Raw genomic sequence first — 18,062 nt, 5'->3', positions numbered from 1 at the left:
TGAGCAGGGCATCCCCCACTCCCCCGGAGTCTGCCGCCACTGTGAAGTCGCTGATCAAGTCCTTTGATTTGGGCTGCTCAGGTACTTGAGTTCAGCACCCGGGGTCGGAGACGATTTCAGTTTCTCACGGAAGTTACGGACGCTTAAGATGTAGCAGTAAACAGCACGTGCTTATGACATCTGTTGCCTTCATCTAACATCCCAATAGAAATTTTTGGCAGTGCTAAAAGTGCATAGAGGCTGCTGGGTGGCTGCCAGTTGAATACCAGAAAGTCACTGGGTCCCTATTCTGAGAGGAGGGGGAGAAAACGTCATGCCCTGTTCTTTCAGATGGATCTGAAAGGTTCCCTTTTGCCTTTTCTTCTCCTACCAGGTAGCGCTGGGCAGAGCATCCCAGTTCACAAAGTCCCGCGGAGCCCTCTGAGTGGAATTCCAGTGAGGACGGCCCCGGCAGCTGCCGTCTCCCCTATGCAGGTACTAACAGATCTTGAGCTGGGTAATCACAGGGTTTGCTCCAGTTGTGGTATACCTTCAGCACGTCAACATGCACGTGGCTGCCTGGACAGGAAGGGGAAGCCCATCTATTTATTTTCTGTGGAACATCAAACGCTGGAGCCCTAACAAAAGGGATCAAAGTGAGCTGGTTTCCGTCTCCAGGCGGAGGGTCCCAGTGGGCGGGTGTGAACTCCTTGCAATCCAGGTCAGAACTTTAATCAGCATGGACCAGAAAAGTAGGTTGTGATCGTTTAGATTGAGCTGTGATAAGCATCGAACTAAGCCGGGTATTTAGCCTGTGCGTTTGAGAAGGGTAGGGAGAAGAGAGATGACAGATGTGCCTGAGGAGCTATCCTGCAAGTGCCCATGAAACGAGCAACTCTTCAGGGCTGATGGATAAGCTGTTACATCTTGGTTTCTTCCCAGAACAAGCCTCTTCTGGGACGCAGTGCTTCTGATTGTCACAGCATCAGTCAATTAGCATTCTCTTAGTAGCCTACAGGGCTGTTATGTGATATTTCCAGAAAAAAATGATCTGTGGGAGTGATGGGAAAGCAAACACAGTGACGCTCTCTGACTTTTGGTGGTAGCATGCATGCCATAACATTACCAGCCCCTATAAAAGCAGCTGGGCCTTTGTGCATCCGTTCGTGCTGGGGTCGTATGAAGTCTTTATGGATATTTAATGAGTGCTGATAAGGACTGATTCCAAAACAGTTTCTTTATTGAGAAGCAAGTACAAAACAGGAATAAATTACCTATTCCCTGGAAGCCAATCGCCCCATTATTACCAAGCATTGCTAGTTGGTCAGGTTTCTACCGATGGGAAGCAGTAAAATGACCAGTGGAAATCAGGTGAGTCCTGGTATTTATTTACTGTACTATCTCCCCTTAGGGGAGTAGTTGCTGCCCCTCAACTTCCAGGCCCAAGCCTCTGGTGTTGGCTTTAATGCTGTTCATGTGACACAGGATCAGATTAACTAAGGCAGGATGCTTGAATAAGGGCAGGTCTGCTTTAAGTACACCCAGAAAGAAGTCAAGGTCTGTTTCTCTCACACTGGTGTGCTGTAGCTAGTTAGTATGATGGACAGTTTCTCTGGTGATAGTTCCTCCTCATTGCCTGCAATTATTTTCCAGAAGCTGGAGTGCTTATCTTCCTGTATCAAGCCCCGCTGGTGATTTATATAAAAGCCAGAAGCAGCTGAGTCAATATTCTGAGTTGACCAACTAGAGATGCGTTCACTGAAAATCATGGCCCATTGGAAAAAAAAGACCATGACAGCTATGAGACAGGTTGGCAAATGAGCCTCAGAGCCCCAAAAATGCAACCCCGAAACAGGCCATTTTTAAAAGCCTGGTTCTGTAAGCTGGTGAACTTCGCGCCTCATGGGCTAAAACAGGACTTTGAGGTCCTTGCCATTTTCCAGGACTGAGGCCTAAATGTGTGACAGACTTCCCAAAAAAGAAGGCAGAGGATGCCTGTTTTGGTGGCTGCAAGCACGGGACATTGAAGTGGTGATTGGGAGCATGGGTGACCCCAGGAAAAGTACTTAGCAAGTGTGAGAGTGCATTTCCTTTGTTGACTCAGAAAAGGTAGTAAGAAGAATGAAATTAAAGACTTTACATGACTGGTGAGGAGAGGCTGAGGGAACTGGGCTTATTTAGGCTGCAGAAGAGAAGACCAAGGTGGGATTTGGTAGCAGCCTTCAAGTCCCTGCAGGGGTGTTGCAAAGAGGACGGAGCTGGACTGTTCTCAGTGGGGGCAGATAACAGGACAAGGAGCAATGGGCTCATGCTGCAGCCAGGGAAGGTTAGGTTGGATACTAGGAAAATCTTTCTCACGAGGAGAGTGGTGAAGCACTGGAATAGGTTACCCAGAGACGTCATGGGATCTCCATCCTTGGAGGTTTTTAAAGCCCAGCTCAGTAAAGCTTTGGCTGGGGTGATCTAGTTGGGGACAGTCTTGCTTTGAGCAGGGGGTTGGACTAGATGTGACCGCCCAAGGTCCCTTCCAGCCCTCATTGTCTATGTTTCAATGATTAAACAGATGCCCTAGCAGCTTCTATTAATGCCAGACTAAGCGGGCAACATAAGGGTGGGAACTGGACCTGGAAGTGAAAAGGAGCTCTTTTGTGTCCGAGTCCTGGAGCAGTAGGTGGAGGAGGAGCGGCTGGGCAGAGCCAGCGATGTCCCCTGGGGCCCACAGCACTAAATTGTCTTTGGCATTTGGTTAAGAAAAGAAAATTCCTTGAAAGGAGCCAAACCGCTTGGTACTAATGGAAAAGCGTTATCCCAGGATCTGGCCAGCTGCAGGGGTTTGGGCAGGTATATTCCAGAGTGCTCTTTGCCCGTCTTTCTGGTGTTTCGTCCCTGGGTGAGGAAGACCTTTTCTCTGATTAGCCATTAGACACGCCGGGCACATTTTCTGATGGATTTTTCTATGCTTGCTTCTTTTGCAGAGACATTCTGTTTACAATAATGCAAAGCCAGCCAGCAAAGGAGTTGCCAAACACTCGGACCTTCCGGACCTTCCTCTTGCAGGTAAATCGCAATACGTGCATACGTACCAGCATAGCGTCTCTCAAACGCTCCATCTCCAGCTAGACAATCCTTCCACTTCATCTCTAATCCAAGCAACACAGTGAAAAAGGAACAGTATCTTCAAAGTGCCTTTAGATTTGAGAGATCTTATCAGTTTTACTTTGTTGCTGCACTCCCCTGTGGATTGGACCTCGAGAAGAGCTCTGGTACGTTATGCCAATGCAAACCTGCCCTCTTCACCCGAAAATATCCCTGGCACCTCCATAATCCAGCCAGTGGAATAGGAGATGATTGTGTTCACTGCAGTATGCCTGTGTCTGGGACAAGTCCAGAGGGTTTTCTTTGGGGTTTTGTTTGTTTTGCAGTAGGGTTTCAGCTGAAACGCACCAAAAATCTTCAGATCCAGATGCAACTATTTTAAGGGCCGTCCATCCGGGCTCCGAGTAGAGTTGGTTTCCATAGTTCTCGAGAGACGCGTTTGTTTTTGTTTCGCGCGCTGCTTTTTGTTCTCTTGTCATGTAATAGTCGTTTCTGCCAGCATTTGTTTTTCCTTCCTCCTCTGGAGTCCCTTATCTTTATCTCTACCTATTGTTGCTTCAGTATCAAAACCATTATCTATGAATTTGAAGGCCAGAAGGGATGTTCTGGTCATCTAGATTCATAGATGCTAGGGTCGGAAGGGACCTCAGTGAAATGCCCCCAAACTTCTATGAGCAATGGACAGTTGGTCTCCACCGCTTCGCTGGCACAGGTGGCTTTGGGCATTTCTGTCTGTGCTGATAGCAGTTCCTTGCCTGGCTCTTTTAAATACCTAGTTAAGATTTCACTGTCACCGCTCAAAGATGAACAAGTCAGAGCAAGAGGAATATGGCAGCATTGTCCCTGCTGCTGGCTTCTCCTGTCACACTAGGAACTAGAGGGTGGAGGTCACAACACCACTGGAAGGGCCTGGTTGCCTTTGAAACCCAACCCAATTCTGTCTGGGTTTCTGGAGGGCGTCTTGCCTGGGACTGTACATGCTGCTCATCAGTGCAGAAAACCAGTTTCAGCTCTTCCAGCTGTACACCGGTGCTTGAAAATAAATGCAGCCCCCTTTCACAGCTAGCCACCAGCAGATCTCTGAACTGGTCACTGTGCCTTGAAAATGTCATTTGAGTCGAATTTTAAGACTAGAGCAGTTGACAGCTGACAACTTCACAAAGCACCAGCAAGCCAGTGCTGTTCTGTCCTGCAAAGCCAGGGCATACTGGGGAAAAGTGGTCTCTCCCGCACCACTCATGTACACCAATGAGTAGCTCTCAGCCATCTCCAAACCATCAAATGAGGACATGGTGGGGCAGTAAGATGGAGACTGCACATGGGCATGTCCCTGCTTCCAGCACAGAGCTCAGCAACTGGATCAGAAGTTAGAGTGGCGAAAGAGCATGTATTTTCATACTTGGGAGGGAAAATTCCTTTAATTTAGAAAATGCAAACATTCAGCTGGGGACTTTCAAGGACCGCATGTCTCGAGGGAGAGTCTTTGTGATGTGGACAGTTGTCCAAAGGAAAATATGCTGCAACTAATAGCTCGTTCCATACAAGCCATTTATTGGCAGCAGCTCATGGTTACTTATCAACTCTTCTACAAGTATCTCACAAACCCCAGTTTCTCGCTGTATCTGGGGTTTATCCAGTCCCGGTCATCCTCAGCGAAGTCTCTCACAGAAATGAAATTGCAGTGGCTGTGTTTCCAATCTAAATAATCCCAGAAGGCAGTTGATCTAAGCCCCAAACAAACAGTACTGAATTAAACAATATCCCCAAGGAAATTCAGAGTGAAGCAGTCTCCATAATAATAACCTCCAGGCTGGCTCCGTTCGACTAACATCACAACAGGGTGCTGTGGGGTCCGTAATACGACCCAAGTGTACCCTGTTGCGGATACATAGCTCTTTGTCTGTGAACAGAGCATTACTTTATGGTGTCTGTCCTGCAGTTTCCAGCAGGAAACTTGTAGGCAGGGACAAGTTGGAGGAAGTGTGGGATAACTGGTGCAGTCCAGGCCTAAGGTGTAGGGTTGGTATCTCATTGCTGGCACCGTTCCAGGCAGTGCTGTCTCAAGCCTGACATCACCCAACCCAACAACCACAAAGTCCCCTGCACTGCAGATATCAGTAGATAGTTTGGGGGCGAGGTTCCCTCCCCTGTATCCCATGCTGTCTGTAGCATTATTCTACCCCCTCTCCTTCCAGGGGGCTCCTCGGGTGTCCTGCACTCTTCCTTCTCTCTCTGCATTTGGGTCCCTGGAAGCTCTCGTGTCTTCTGTGCCCATCCAGGATGATCTCTTTTCCTAACTGTGTTTGTACCATACTTTTCCCTGTGAATCCACATCGAGTTCCTTAGCGTGGCCTTCCAGGAGCCATCCGGCACGTTCATGCCAGTTCACCACAGCATGCATTTGCGGCTCTCAGAGGCCAGCAAGAAGTTTCCATCTCCCTGCTTTACTTCTCTAATTGTATTAATTGCTGCATGTAGTGTGGTATGTGCACTTCCATGGATAGAGTATTCATCTGCTTAAGGCAAGAGTCAGTCCATGGGTGCCCATCTGTTCACTGTGGCTATTTAAATTGGGAGAAATGGTGGATGGTTTCCTGTAGATGAAGAGCAAGGAGGCTGTGGAGAAGCCAGGCACAGATGGGAAACTGGCCAGCAGCACAGACACAGTCTTCAAATAGCAGAGAGGGTAACGCCTGGAGGCTGCAGCGTGAGGAAACTGCTGGGCGATCGCTCAGAGCACATCAGGGCCAGATGTGTGGGGCTGCTTCTGGACTGACTTAGTCCAGCAGAGCGAAGGGCTCTTTTGGAGTAATTTTGGTGTGAGCTCTTGGCAGCAAAGGGAAGCCCAGTGTTTCTTTTCCTGCTTTCCTGCATCAAGCATTTAGAAATCAGGCATCTGCTTTTCCCAATTTCTAGGGGATTCAGGTGATCCCCAATGGGGAACTGGAGGGAAAGGGCCCAGATTTAAATAAGAGCTGGGGGATCCAGCCCTGCCAAGGACAGGGTTTCTGGAGCCAGACTCTGTGTGGACTGACACCTTCCCCTTCCCATCGGTATTCGCAGGAGGGGTGAAACCAGTGAGTCCCTCTCCTCGTGATGCCAGAGGGGCTCTCCCCACTTCTGTTTCTTCCCTTCCAAGTATGTTTGCTGATGTGCCCACTGCTGTGAATCCTGCTGAGCGCAGCCTGCTCCCTGCGGTTGGTGCAGGACTGCCTGCGGCCATCAGCGTGGGAGAGAGGCCGGCCAAGCAGCTGATGGGGTATTTCTCCTTCTCCCCCTGGGGATACCTCTAGTTCTAGTTGGGGTGTGTGGGGAGCATCAAAGAAACTAAAACAGCCCTGGAACAGGATGAAGCCCCTTGCAGAACTGAAGGGAAAAATACTCCCCATAGAAACCATACGTGTGGGATGGAATTGGGAGGTGGGTGGTTTTCCCGTGGTTCTCTGTTAGCTACAGCATGTGAAACCAGCTTTCTACGCTGTGCCGCATGCTGCTTGCCCAGAAACATCGGTACGTCACCCCCGATGGGTGTTGCCCTCAGCTGATTTTGCTTCCCAGAATAACGGTCGGCACAGGCAGACAGCAGTGTTTCTTCCGTAACAGCGTGGAGCCTGGGACAAAACCCAGCACCCGCGAGTTTCGACCAGGCTGTCAGTGGCATGTCCGTGGGGTTGCTGTCACTATATCTGAGTGGGGCTGTAAGCATTATATCCACCACCGACTGACGGGCCGGCCATGCATGTGCCCTGCCACCATTCTCATAGCTTGTTGTGCCAACGAGTGCTTGGTACCTAGCTGGGAGGCTGCCCTGTCTGGGCGGAGGAGGGGAAGCCCCAACATTAGCTCTCAACACTCCTTTCTTTCTTCAGACCTTATTTAAACACCAGGGTTGGTATTGCTTGGTAACGCTCAGGACCTGTCCACTTTGTTGATGTGTCCCGGGGTCCCCAGCCAGAGCGTGTCAGAGCCATCTGGCTGGAAGCTAAAGAGAAAAGGATGGTGTTTAGCTTCCAGGCAGACGTGCGAGTGACCCCCAGCCCTGCTGACTGGGGCAGAAGGACAGGCAGAAGCTGATGGGAGGTCATGGAGGTGGTGGGGTGAATCTGGGGCCTTTGTTCAAAAACCCTTGGTGCCGGTTTCCAGATGCACCTCTTCCATCTGACTTCTATCCCTATTCTTTTTTCCCCAAGGCGGGCACTTAGGGATAGTTGAGACAGTAAAACTGACCACCAGAGACCTAGCGGAAGAGCCAGCCTAACTCTGCGTGGATGCTGTTGCAGAAAAAAGGCGACTCTAGTCTGGAATAATTATTCCACTTAACTGTTCTGCTCCTGCCCGGCTATCTGTTTCCCATGTAAACAAGCCTTGAATGGAACAGCTTTACCCTTTCTTCTGTGTACAAGAACCATTACCTTAATTGAAGGCATAAACGCTTTGATTGCAAAGAGCAGGAGACCACTAGTGGCTGCAGTGGTTGAGTAAATAGTCAATAATGATCCAGGACTCTCCTGCCCTGACAGATGGTTATCAAGGGAACTGTTTACTGTAACAACAAACGATTAGGCTCTGCGGACTATTTGCTGTTTGGCTAGCGTTGCACACGAGCTTGGATAGAGTAATAGGAGTTTTGAGACTTCCATAGAGCTAAGATTAATCACCTGCTTTATTAACTCCCGCTTTCAGTAAGAAAGTGTAAGGTCTTTTCCGCTCTCTCAGTACAGCCCTTGCAGATGGGCTGCCCCCAAGCAAAAACTGCAAGCAGTTCTCTGGAGAAGGTCATGGGGAGCTGGATTTAATGGCTAGCTTTGGCAGTGTGTCTCTTCCTTGAGGACCTGTCATCCGGAGGTGCAACTTCTAGGCGTGATGGCACAACACAGTAGCATCCCCTAATTTGCTCCCTGGGCACCCAGTGGACCCTGTGACTTTGTTTCAGCTCTTGTTGAAGTGGAGGTGAAAAGGAATGGAAGCATCCAGTTAATGTGCAGGTATTTAATGTGTGTGGAGGGTAAAAGAGAAGAAGCAGTTAAATGTCCTGGCTTCAGCGGAGCTCTAGCACTTGGTTTAAGGCATCTGGATTTACTGCAGATGATAGGGAAAGGCTTGCCAGTCCTTGAAAGTTTGATTCTTGGTTTGCCTGAAAGAGACAAGCCGGTTACCTTGTGCAAGCTTTCCCTATGCTGCTGCCAAACCACCTTGGATTTGCATCTAGAGGGGCTTGGTCTCCATGACTTAATTTGAGTGGTCCTGCAGAGACCATCCCCTGGGAGCCCTGCTAGTGGTAACTGCGGTGACATTAGCCCTTCTGATACCTCCTAGGACCTGGGCTGAGACTTGCCAAACTCGTTTCCAGCTGAGCACAAGGAATTGGATGTTTTTCACTTCCACTGCCAGCTGGATTTGAATCGGCAGCCAAAAGGTGAAAGGCTCTTCACCAGATGTCTGAAAGGGTTGGCCCGTCCAGCTGTCCGGTGAAGATGCCTAAGCGTCAACTTCCGAACCTTTTGGATTGTAGATATTGGTATTTCCCTGTATTCACCTGAAGCCCCCATCCCCCAGCAGGAACATCAATCGCAGGAAGCCGGCCAGCTCGCGCCAGTGGAATCATCAAAGACGCTGCTTGTTACCGTCACCTCTGGCTGCTCAAGGTTTCCTAACCCCGTGTGTGCTTAGCGAACAACCACGTCCATTTGTTTAGAATCAAAGCAACAGGCTCTAGATTACGTGTTGTCTGGCAGGCAGCGATTAATCAAATTCCTCAAGCCGGGGCCTGACAGCTTGTTCTGTTCCCACAGACCTTCTGAAAGGGAGAAGCGAAGATCTGAAGCCTGACCATTACCTCCGCAAGAGTCCCTCCCTGGAGTCCCTGAGCAAGCCCCCCTCCATGGCCTTCAACAGCAGAATGCTGACTTCCACCCCCAGCGTCCTGAAGCCCCAGAGCAAACTCAGGTACCGGTTCACAGGGCTGGGAAAAGCAACATGTTGGCAGGAGCCCCCAGCCAGTTGGCAGCAAAATGAGTGTTGAAGCCAGTGGTTCCCAGGCTCTTCCTGCTAGGCATGCTAGCTAATGCCCTCCCATTCAGATGGGCTTGTTCTACGTGGCCAGCGGAGCAGACTTCCCCAAGCCTCCGAATTTCTTACCAGAATGGCCACTACTGTACAGAAGCCTCTGTCCTCTGCTCCCTGCCCTGGCTGCAGCACAGCTCCCATTGTTGCTAGCACCAGTGAAGAAAAAGGTGTGCAGATCGTCTTAAGTTTAGTCAGGAATTTATTCTGCATGGACATGGCTGGAGATGAGTTCACTGCCCCAGAATCATTAGGGAGCTTCCTTCAGTGCTTTGCTCAAAAGCCCTAGTTTTACAGGCGCCTTTTCAGATGCTCCTTGAAAATTTGCCAGTGTCTGAAGGGGTGAAGGCTGGTGGAAGCAGTGGTACAAGAGTCAGTCAGTCCCATATGAACATGCTGGCATTGTACAGAGCGCTCCCCAGATGGGCGTGTGACGCAGACTTTGCTTCAGGGCTTTCTCTCCAGAGGTCCCAACCTAATTGTGTCCCATCTAAATGCAACTCGAGGATGTGTCTGACTTAGGACATCTTGGTTCCCACGAGAGGACCTGGTGCAGCTCTTTTATCATGGGCACATAACGCATACAGCCAAAGGAAGGAGGGACTTAACATATTTGCTACTTTTGTCCCCTTTTGATTAGCGTGGAGAGAAAGGACCCGTTAGCAGCCCTGGCCCGAGAATATGGCGGCTCCAAGAGGAATGCTCTGCTGAAGTGGTGCCAGAAGAAGACAGAGGGCTACCCGGTAAGGGGACACAAGGGTTGGTTTTTCCCCAGGATGTGGTTTGCACACTCCACGGTTTTCTGCGAGCTGCCGTCATATCAAAGACATGCCGATATCCCAGTCTGCAGCTCACACTGGTCCCTGGGCACTTTTCACCCTCCTTGTCTTCAGATCTGTAAATACAGAGGTTTTCAACCTGTGGTCCGCAGACCCTTGGGGGTCTACAGACTATGTCTAAGAGGTCCGTGACAGATGACTGTGATCAATCAAAGGTATGCGAATACCCACACTTACAACTCAAAGGGGTCTGCACTTCTATTCAAAATTTCCAAAGGGGCCTGCAAATGAAAAAAAGGTGGAAAACCAGTGGTCTATAACATTTCTGTCCCCAGTGTAACATTTGGATAAAATTGCCTTCGTTTTACGTGCCATCAAATGTCTGCTTCATTCGGCAGTTCAGTGTATCAGAGTAGTAACTCCAAGGTTGTCTCAAATGCCTTCTTAACGTCTTTCCAGGAGTCTCCTTTCTAGGCTCTCGGGAGATGTCACTCCATGTGCTAGTCCCTGAAACCAAAAAAACCTTTCAGCGTGTGGTCTTATTTCACTGATGGCCCCAGCTGATTGAGTCATCAAAATCATGGTAACTTGGAGAGGTAGTGTTGCTGTATCATGCCACGATTGGGGTTTTTAGCCGCAGTCCTGTCATTGTCTCAAACAAACGTGAAGAAGCAAAAATGCAAAAGCTGGATTCTGAAGATTAGTTGTTTCTCAGGAGCTGGAGAGGAGGCTAATAACCGAATGAATCCCAAAGGGTTGTCTGTCTCTCGAAGTATTGTGCAGAGTAGTATAAACTGCCCAGTGCAATGAAACTTAACTTCTGCATTGACTGCGCAGAGCATTGCTAGTGCTCAGGTTTTATAGAGCAGGATATAAAAGGGACAGCGTGAAAAGAAATCTCTGATGGACTGACCGAGGTTCTGAGCACGCGAGTCCCCGGTGTAATCGCACTGGTTCAGGTCCATCAGTCACCCCACTGCTGAAGAAAGGCATCAGTGTGTATCATCTTACTGATGCAGCTGAATTAATTTACTTTGTAATTTATTTTGTGAGGGTCTTTTGCGTGAGACCTCGCTGACTGAAGCCTGCCTGCAGCATGACATTGGGCAGCATACAAGTAGCAGTTTTCTCCCGTGGCCTGCTCAGAACTACCCCTCTTCCTGTGCGGTGCGGGATGTTGCGCGCAGCGTTTGCTGCCCTTATTGGATGCTGCATCTCAGTGTGTGTGCAGTTTGACTCACTGTGGGATGAAAGGCACTACAGAAAGTTTTTAGTAACCCTGAGTACCTGTGTAGCTGAGGAGCGATTCCGCTTCTGGATGTTTTACAGTCTGTCTGTAAAGATTGTAGCACATTCTCATTCGTGTCATGTCATGTTTTTCATCAGCATGTTCTTTTTGCATTTGCCAGTGCAAAAAGAGGTGGCAGGATGTGATGCCTGCGTTGAGGTGGGAGTTTAGCTGTCCCAGGTAGGAGATGTGACCTTGCTCTGCCTGCAGTCTGCTCTTCAGGGCAACTGGCATTGTATGCAAAGCCAAATGGGCACTTGGAGTGGAAATGAAAGGCAAGTATGTGCCCTCTACCCAAGTGATTCATTTCCAGGCCAGTACAGTGTTGTTATTCCCAGGATCTCTGTGTCCAGCCCAGCACTTGGTTTCAGCATTATAGAATTACGTAGTGAGCACCTGGTTCTTAATCACCTTTGTTGTTTCCATGGTCCCATGTTGCAGAAGCCAAACATGTTGTCAAAGCTTTGTGCAAAGCAAGAGTCGACCTGGTAACCACTATAACTCTGGTATGTTCCTGCCTGGTGTCTCTGTTGGGCCTGACTTGTTTGATTCACGCACTAAGGTATGTCTTAGGGCCTGCTTCTCACAGGGTTTTCGGGCAGTGCCAAGGTGTGTGGAAGCAAACAAGTGGTGGTTTGAAAGCTGCATGGGAAATGCCCTGTGCAGCACTGAGATTTTTCTTTCTTAATAACGTATTGTTGTTACTCAGGGCATGAGACAAAAGGGCATCTCACACGTGCGCCCAGCTATAGAGCGAAGCTCATCGACACAAAGCAGATCTGTTCAAGCAAGCAATGCCATGTTTTCTCTATGCAGCCAGCCCCTTCTGGGGCTCCAGGTGCAGGGGGCAGCACTTTGGAAGGAGACAGACTGTTGCTTTTCCTCTTTATACAAACTGATTTGGACTCGTTTTTAGTCTCACAGTAGCACTGGCACGTTCACTTTGCTGCCTGCATTCACTCTTTCCTCCTCAAGCAGCCTTTGGATGTCGCTAGGCAAGCTGTCGTTTTACAGAAGACCAAACTGGGCCTGAGGTGAGTGAAGTGATACAGAAGCTGGCTCAAGAGTGGCAGGGTTAGAAATCAGGTCTTGCAGGTTCCTGACATTGTGTTTCAACCAATAACCCCCGGTGCCCTCCTGGATGGCTGAAAGTTCTGCGCAGGGCCGGGGATTTAATTCTTCTTCAGCTTCCAGAAGCCTCTTGAGCTTGAAGTTTGTCTTTTCCATTCAGCCATCAGAAAACGCCAAATAGAAACTGGGCGTAGAAAGTCTGCATTGGATCAGCAGGCCCGTCTCCCGATGCAGATTTCTTCCCTTTAGGGTGGTCATGGCCTGTTTTCAGGCGCTGCATGTGATGGGCTTCAACTTTCTCACGGGAGAATTCTTCCTAGTCAGAGCCCAGTGTTAAAAGCTGTCTCCGATAGTCGGCCTGTACATTCCTTTCCCTAATTTACTCTCGTCGCTGTTATTTTGGAACGATGCTGGTGCTTTTGGAAGCTAGAGCGCCTTTGTCCATGCACAAAGCAGGTCAGCACCTGCAGGTAGGAGAGAGCTGCGTGCTCCCACGCTACAGGAGAACACAGGGGCAAGTCCTGGTTTGCTCTCCTGAACCCAGGTGGTGGGGCTGAAAGATGCGGCGGATATCAGGCCACCCATGGAACGTGCAGGACAGCCAGAGTCTGTTTGTTGTTTTTTCCTTTAGGAATTAGTCTCTGGAGGAAAAAATATTTGTGGTTTAACGGGTAGCGAAAGTCTTTGCTTTATTTATGGCTACTGGAGCGATGCTGCTACTGACCTGACTGCCCAAGTAGAAATTCAAAGGAAGCTTTATGTCACTTTGGGCCTCTGGTCTGGGCCTCTTGTTGGGCCCCTTCCTGTCACTGTCCTCTCTGAAGCAAACGAGTTGTCAGAGGAAGGTGTTTGCAAGGGCAGCCAGGCTACTTGTAAGCCGTGGGGGCAACAGGGGAGGCCTGAGGATTTGGGAGTGGGAGGAAGTCAGAGAGGGCTTCGCTGCCTAAAGGGAGAGGTCTCAGAGCAGGCCAGCAGAAGGGAGGGAGCATGCCGGTTTCCCGTGATCTTCCCTTGTCTCTTCTGCAGCAGGCCTCATCCCTGCTGTACTGAGGATCGTGTTTTCACAGGGGCACTTGGAGCTTGTCTGCCCCTGAGCCCCGGCTTGCTGGGCCTGGGCTGATATTAAGCTTCACAGGATGCCTTTGTGATCCCCAAGTATGATGGATGCCATCCTCCCTCCTGCCTCGCTTGCCATGGTCCTGAGAGATGACGGCAGAGCTCCCGTGCAGAAAACTCAGGCCCCAATCTGCTCTGTCAGTGACTGGTATTGCATTTCCCCTGATGGGAGATCCCAGACCGCAAGACATAACTGTTCTTGAATGAAACCCGGTTCAAACCCTATCCATCCATTGGCTACCAAGGAAAGTAAAGAAGGGGCCTACCATCTGACTGGGCCAGCTTTCAGTACTGGAGCATGGTGTCTGTTAAAGTCAAATATAGGGCTGTCAGACAATTCTGGATTTTCTAGGGGTGGGGGTCCATCCCGCTAAACTACGGGACGTTCAAACTGCTTGAGCAAATGGGATTAGAGTAACTGGTACTCATGGGACAGCCAGGAGTGCTCCCACCCAGGGCACAGATCCCCCAGTGAAGACTGGATTAGTGAGTGGGGACCAGGGAATGAGGGGCCAGCTTTTTCATGTGTTGACTACAATGGGACTATTCCTCCCGCTTTGATTTGAGTGCCTTCCCGAGAAGGAAAGCTCCCCAGACAGGGAGGAGGAGAAATTGGAAGGAGGTGAGAGAGGAGCAGCAGAAACGATTAGTGGTTTGGAGGGCTTGATTTAACCGTTAGCTTTGCAAACACCTGGAATGTGGCTGTGCTGGAGGAAGATCATAAAGCGCTGGCCGTACTGTCTGTCCTGAACCTGTGTGTGGTTTTTCTGAGACACCTGCCATGCGGGCACCTGAGCAGCTCTTGTTTGACCCAGAGCCTGTCGAACACAAAGGACTGCCCAGAGGAAGCCACTTCTGTCAAAATACGGATTGTTTTTCTGTTGTCTGTTGTTTTTCGTCTGCCTAAAAGGGTTGTGCATTGTAGCAACAGCGTGAAGAGAAATGTGGGTGCCAGTTGTGGAGTAATAAGTCCCGTTCCCCTGAGTCTTTGCTCTCGGAAGCTGCCGAGAGTCCGTTTTGTTGAATTATCACCTTCCATAATCATCTCATTAGTGACTGTGGTGTTATTTAAGTGCTCCAGTTCTGTTTACTCTCTGTGGAAAACATCTGTCAAGGGGCCAAACCTCTCCAAATTAAACCTATTACCAGCCAGTCGTATTGTGAGAATGCAGAACATCGAGAGGCACTTATCCCCAGGCCATTAAATATGAGGATATATAGCTTCTGCCGTGCACGCCCTCCCTCGCTGAGAGTGCTCGAGTCTCACCACTGACTTGCTCTGCATAGTAACAGTGCACCCAGCACCAAGTTAATGAAAACTGATGGCTTATAATAGCTATTCATTTCTGTGTTTTGTTTCCCTCCCACCCCCAGGTGCTAAACTGCTGCCCTCTAGGATGGGGGTGGGGGGCAGGGAAAGACATGTGAAGCTGAATCCTTTCCACCCAGTGAACCTGGATGATCGTTTTTGAGCCTATCCCCCAAAGCTCTTTGTGGCCTCCTTGCTAAGGTAAGAACTATTTTTGAAGAGCCGGCATCTTTGAATAGGGACTTCTCTTTGACATTTCTGCCCGAGTGGAGGGCTAGTGGCTGGGCACCAGGCCCAGGAAGACAGCAGTTAGAGCTACCGACACCGAAGGTCTTAAACTCAGGTCAGATGGGAGTTTCCCACCTGCAGACTCAGGCCATTGCATCACATCTACCGTTGGACCGCAGATCTCTCCATATACGTGGCACCGGTGACTGGCCTCCAGCAAGATCAGTGATCCCCAGCAGTACTGGCTTCGGTCTGGGGGGTTGATTGGAGTCCCAGGTACTTTTACATGTTGGCTTCAGCATGAGCTCTGCCCCGCCGGTCAGGTCCAGCACCGTGCACAGGAGCTGCCAGCAAAGAACAGCTGTTGTGAGCTTGCATCGGGCCAGACCAGCAGATCATTTTTAGGTCAGCCATAGATTGCATGTAGCCCAGGTTCTTGGTGGTCACCATAATTGCAACCATGAGCAAAGCTGGCACACAACAGTTGTCTTCCTTCTGTGCTTTATGGGCTCATTTGACTGTGGAGTGAGTCATAAACACTGCAATTTTTAGAAAGTGCAATTAGGAGCTGTCGGAACTATGTATAGGACAGTCATCTCAAATGCTGCATTGATTTCCACTGTTTAATCTAAATGAATGGAGTACAAAAAGCCACATGCCCACGGCTTTCCCAGCACTTTTGTCTCGAAGTTCGGACACGTCTCTTGAGGCTGCCTTGCGATAGCGACCGGTAATCTTGGGGCCTGCCTTGGGAAGGTGGGAGGTGAAATACATCGGGGAGGAACCCATCACCCCTTCCAAAACATGTTGCTGCTAGAAATAGGATGCCTGTATTGCTGTGAAGATGGACCGTGGAGACTTTCATGCCCAGGAACTGTAAGCACAACCCTCAAGCCTCCCATCAGGCTACTCCAGCGTAGAGAGAGAAATTTGAAACAGATTGCCTTCCATTTTCTGCTCCAAAGCAAGAAGTGTATCTGCTGAGTGCTCTGCCTGCCAGAGCTACACCGCTGGTCTTTCTGGACATGCATTAAGCCAGTAATTCAGGATCAGAAGATATAGTCTAAGTGCAATAAGGATGCAAAAGCTGACTGTGATAAGGCTGAGCTTGGGACTCTGGCAGTATTTGCTGTTTGTCAAGAAATTACGACCAGGGACTTGTTGACCCGGAGCTTTGGCAGTGGGCTACATGCTGCCTTCTACTCTTCGGTAGCCCGTTTGAATCCAGTCCTGGCCTATTGTGTCTGAGACGAGGTGGCAGCCTACCAGGACAATTAGAATGGGAATGGCAGACAGGCTGCCTGGCCCGCTATGCCCTGGTCCAGTGGCCAGATACTTTACATCCAGACCAACACCTGCATAATGGGCTAGTGTGCGCTAACACGCCCAAGCTGGAAGTGCCTTCCTCAGTCCCAGGAAGCCAGCGGCCTGTGTCTGGAAGCAGGAGGTCTAGTTCCCCTTTCTGTGTCTTCATTGTGGGTAACGTAACAGCAGCCCTTTTGCTGGGTCACATCATTCTGAACATTTTTCCAGTCCACACTAAGCATCTTGTCTTGATACGTTATCCTTAAGTTGTCTCAGACTATCTGGCAGTGGGCAAAGACCTACTAGAAAACCCCACATCAGGAGGACCAGCCAAACTGAATCAACCAAGGCTGAAACGCACGGGCCATCCTGCTCCTGTTCTGTGCATAGCGTGGGATTTGTTCACCAGAGCACCCAGGTCAGCGCTGTCATAACAGACCGTAGTAGTAAAGCTCTGAGAACCGTCCGTGACGGCCATGCAAATCGCAGCAAAGCTGCGTCCCATCCCCAGCAAGCCCCCACGGTGCTTTGGATCCTCAGACAACTCCAGCCTGGACTGCTTGGGGTGGTATGTTGGCTGTATTCACCACTTTTACTTCCATCTTTATGCGTCAATAGGGCCTGATAAACCTCAGCCTGGTATTAGTTTCTGTATCGTAACATTGTCAGCTGCATCCCTGGCTCTCCACACAATTGATCGTTGGAGCGCATTAAGCAGAAGCGTTCTGCAGCTCGGTCGCGGTACGTGGAGATGGGTGTGCGAGGCAGCTGGGTGCATTTTAGAACGTGCCTTTGCAGTGACAAAACAGTAGTAAAAAAAGAAGTGAACCCTGTTGCCTGTCGCCAGTGGTTTATGAGCCCTTTGGGAAGGCTGGACTTCCACAGCTCTGTGATCTGCACTCGAAAGCTCGCCAGCAAATCAAACACATCCCAGCTAATGTGAATGGGGCGAAAGATATTGTGGAACAAAAACGATGCAGATTTTGCTGTCGCCCATCTGCCCACCTTCCGCACAGAGAACTTAAGATTGAATCGCTGCGCTAGGAAGCGAGAGAGGCACGTTCTCCTGCCGCACCCTCTGTCTGGTGCCTGGAACTAGAGATCAATGCCTCTTGAGAGGTTGCTAATTAAATAAAAACCCTCTCTTTCTAAAAGAGATTTGTCTGCAGATTAGAGTTCCACTTTTTTAACTCTACCAGCATCTTCTTCTGCTGACTACAAAGGACCTTGTTGGTGGTATAGCACTTTCCATCCAAAAAAGGGGAATTAGCTTCATGGGTACCGGTGCCAAGGGCTGTCCTAGTGTGTCTGTTTAGGGAGAGGGATATATTTTTACCTGTTTTGGGGTTTTTTTGTACCAGCATAACTATTTATTTATGGCCATCGTTTGTGACATTGCTGCCTGAGGAGCAGATAAAACCCTTTGGTTCTTGTTCTGCCTCCCTGGCTCCAGTAACAAAGTTTTCAACTCCTGGAAAAGGCTGCTAACCTCAGACAGGCTTTTCCTTTCCACGCAGAACATAAACTCCAGTTGTAAGGAACCATCGTTCAGAGCCCCGCTGACACTCGCGGAGAGGACTGGCCATCCGAGGATTAACCGAGCCCCAGGAATGAGAAGATCTGGATTTTACCCCTAGCTTTTGCCACAGGCCCTCTCTGTGGCCTTGCTTATGTTGCTTGATGTCTCTGCCTCAGTTTCCCCAGTTCTGAAAGTAGTTGTGAAAATAGAGATACTACCAAGCCACTTACAGGGGAGCAGTGTGAGTCAGTGCTGTTTGGGAAGTGCTTGGAGAGCCTCTGACGCAAAGGCAAATTCGTTGTTCGTTTA

The 18,062-nt window shown here is 49.6% G+C and overlaps 1 protein-coding gene across 4 annotated transcripts in view; it reads left to right on the top strand.

Moving 5' to 3' along the window:
* The window catches only part of SPECC1 (sperm antigen with calponin homology and coiled-coil domains 1), a 153,298-nt gene that overhangs the window by 97,664 nt on the left and 37,572 nt on the right, over positions 1-18,062 (top strand). For all 4 annotated transcript variants that reach the window (XM_019511215.1, XM_019511213.1, XM_019511214.1 and 1 more), the window contains 5 exons: positions 8-81; positions 374-474; positions 2,955-3,036; positions 8,868-9,021; positions 9,779-9,881. In XM_019511215.1, coding sequence (XP_019366760.1) covers positions 8-81; positions 374-474; positions 2,955-3,036; positions 8,868-9,021; positions 9,779-9,881 — 514 coding nt within the window. The remainder of the gene's footprint in view (positions 1-7; positions 82-373; positions 475-2,954; positions 3,037-8,867; positions 9,022-9,778; positions 9,882-18,062) is intronic.

The sequence above is a fragment of the Gavialis gangeticus genome, unplaced genomic scaffold, assembly GCF_001723915.1.
Source record: "Gavialis gangeticus isolate Ggan-Ray unplaced genomic scaffold, GavGan_comp1, whole genome shotgun sequence".
Classification (NCBI taxonomy): domain Eukaryota; kingdom Metazoa; phylum Chordata; order Crocodylia; family Gavialidae; genus Gavialis; species Gavialis gangeticus.
The sequence above is the reverse complement of the archived record's forward strand: the minus strand, read 5'-3'. Positions and strand labels throughout refer to the sequence as shown.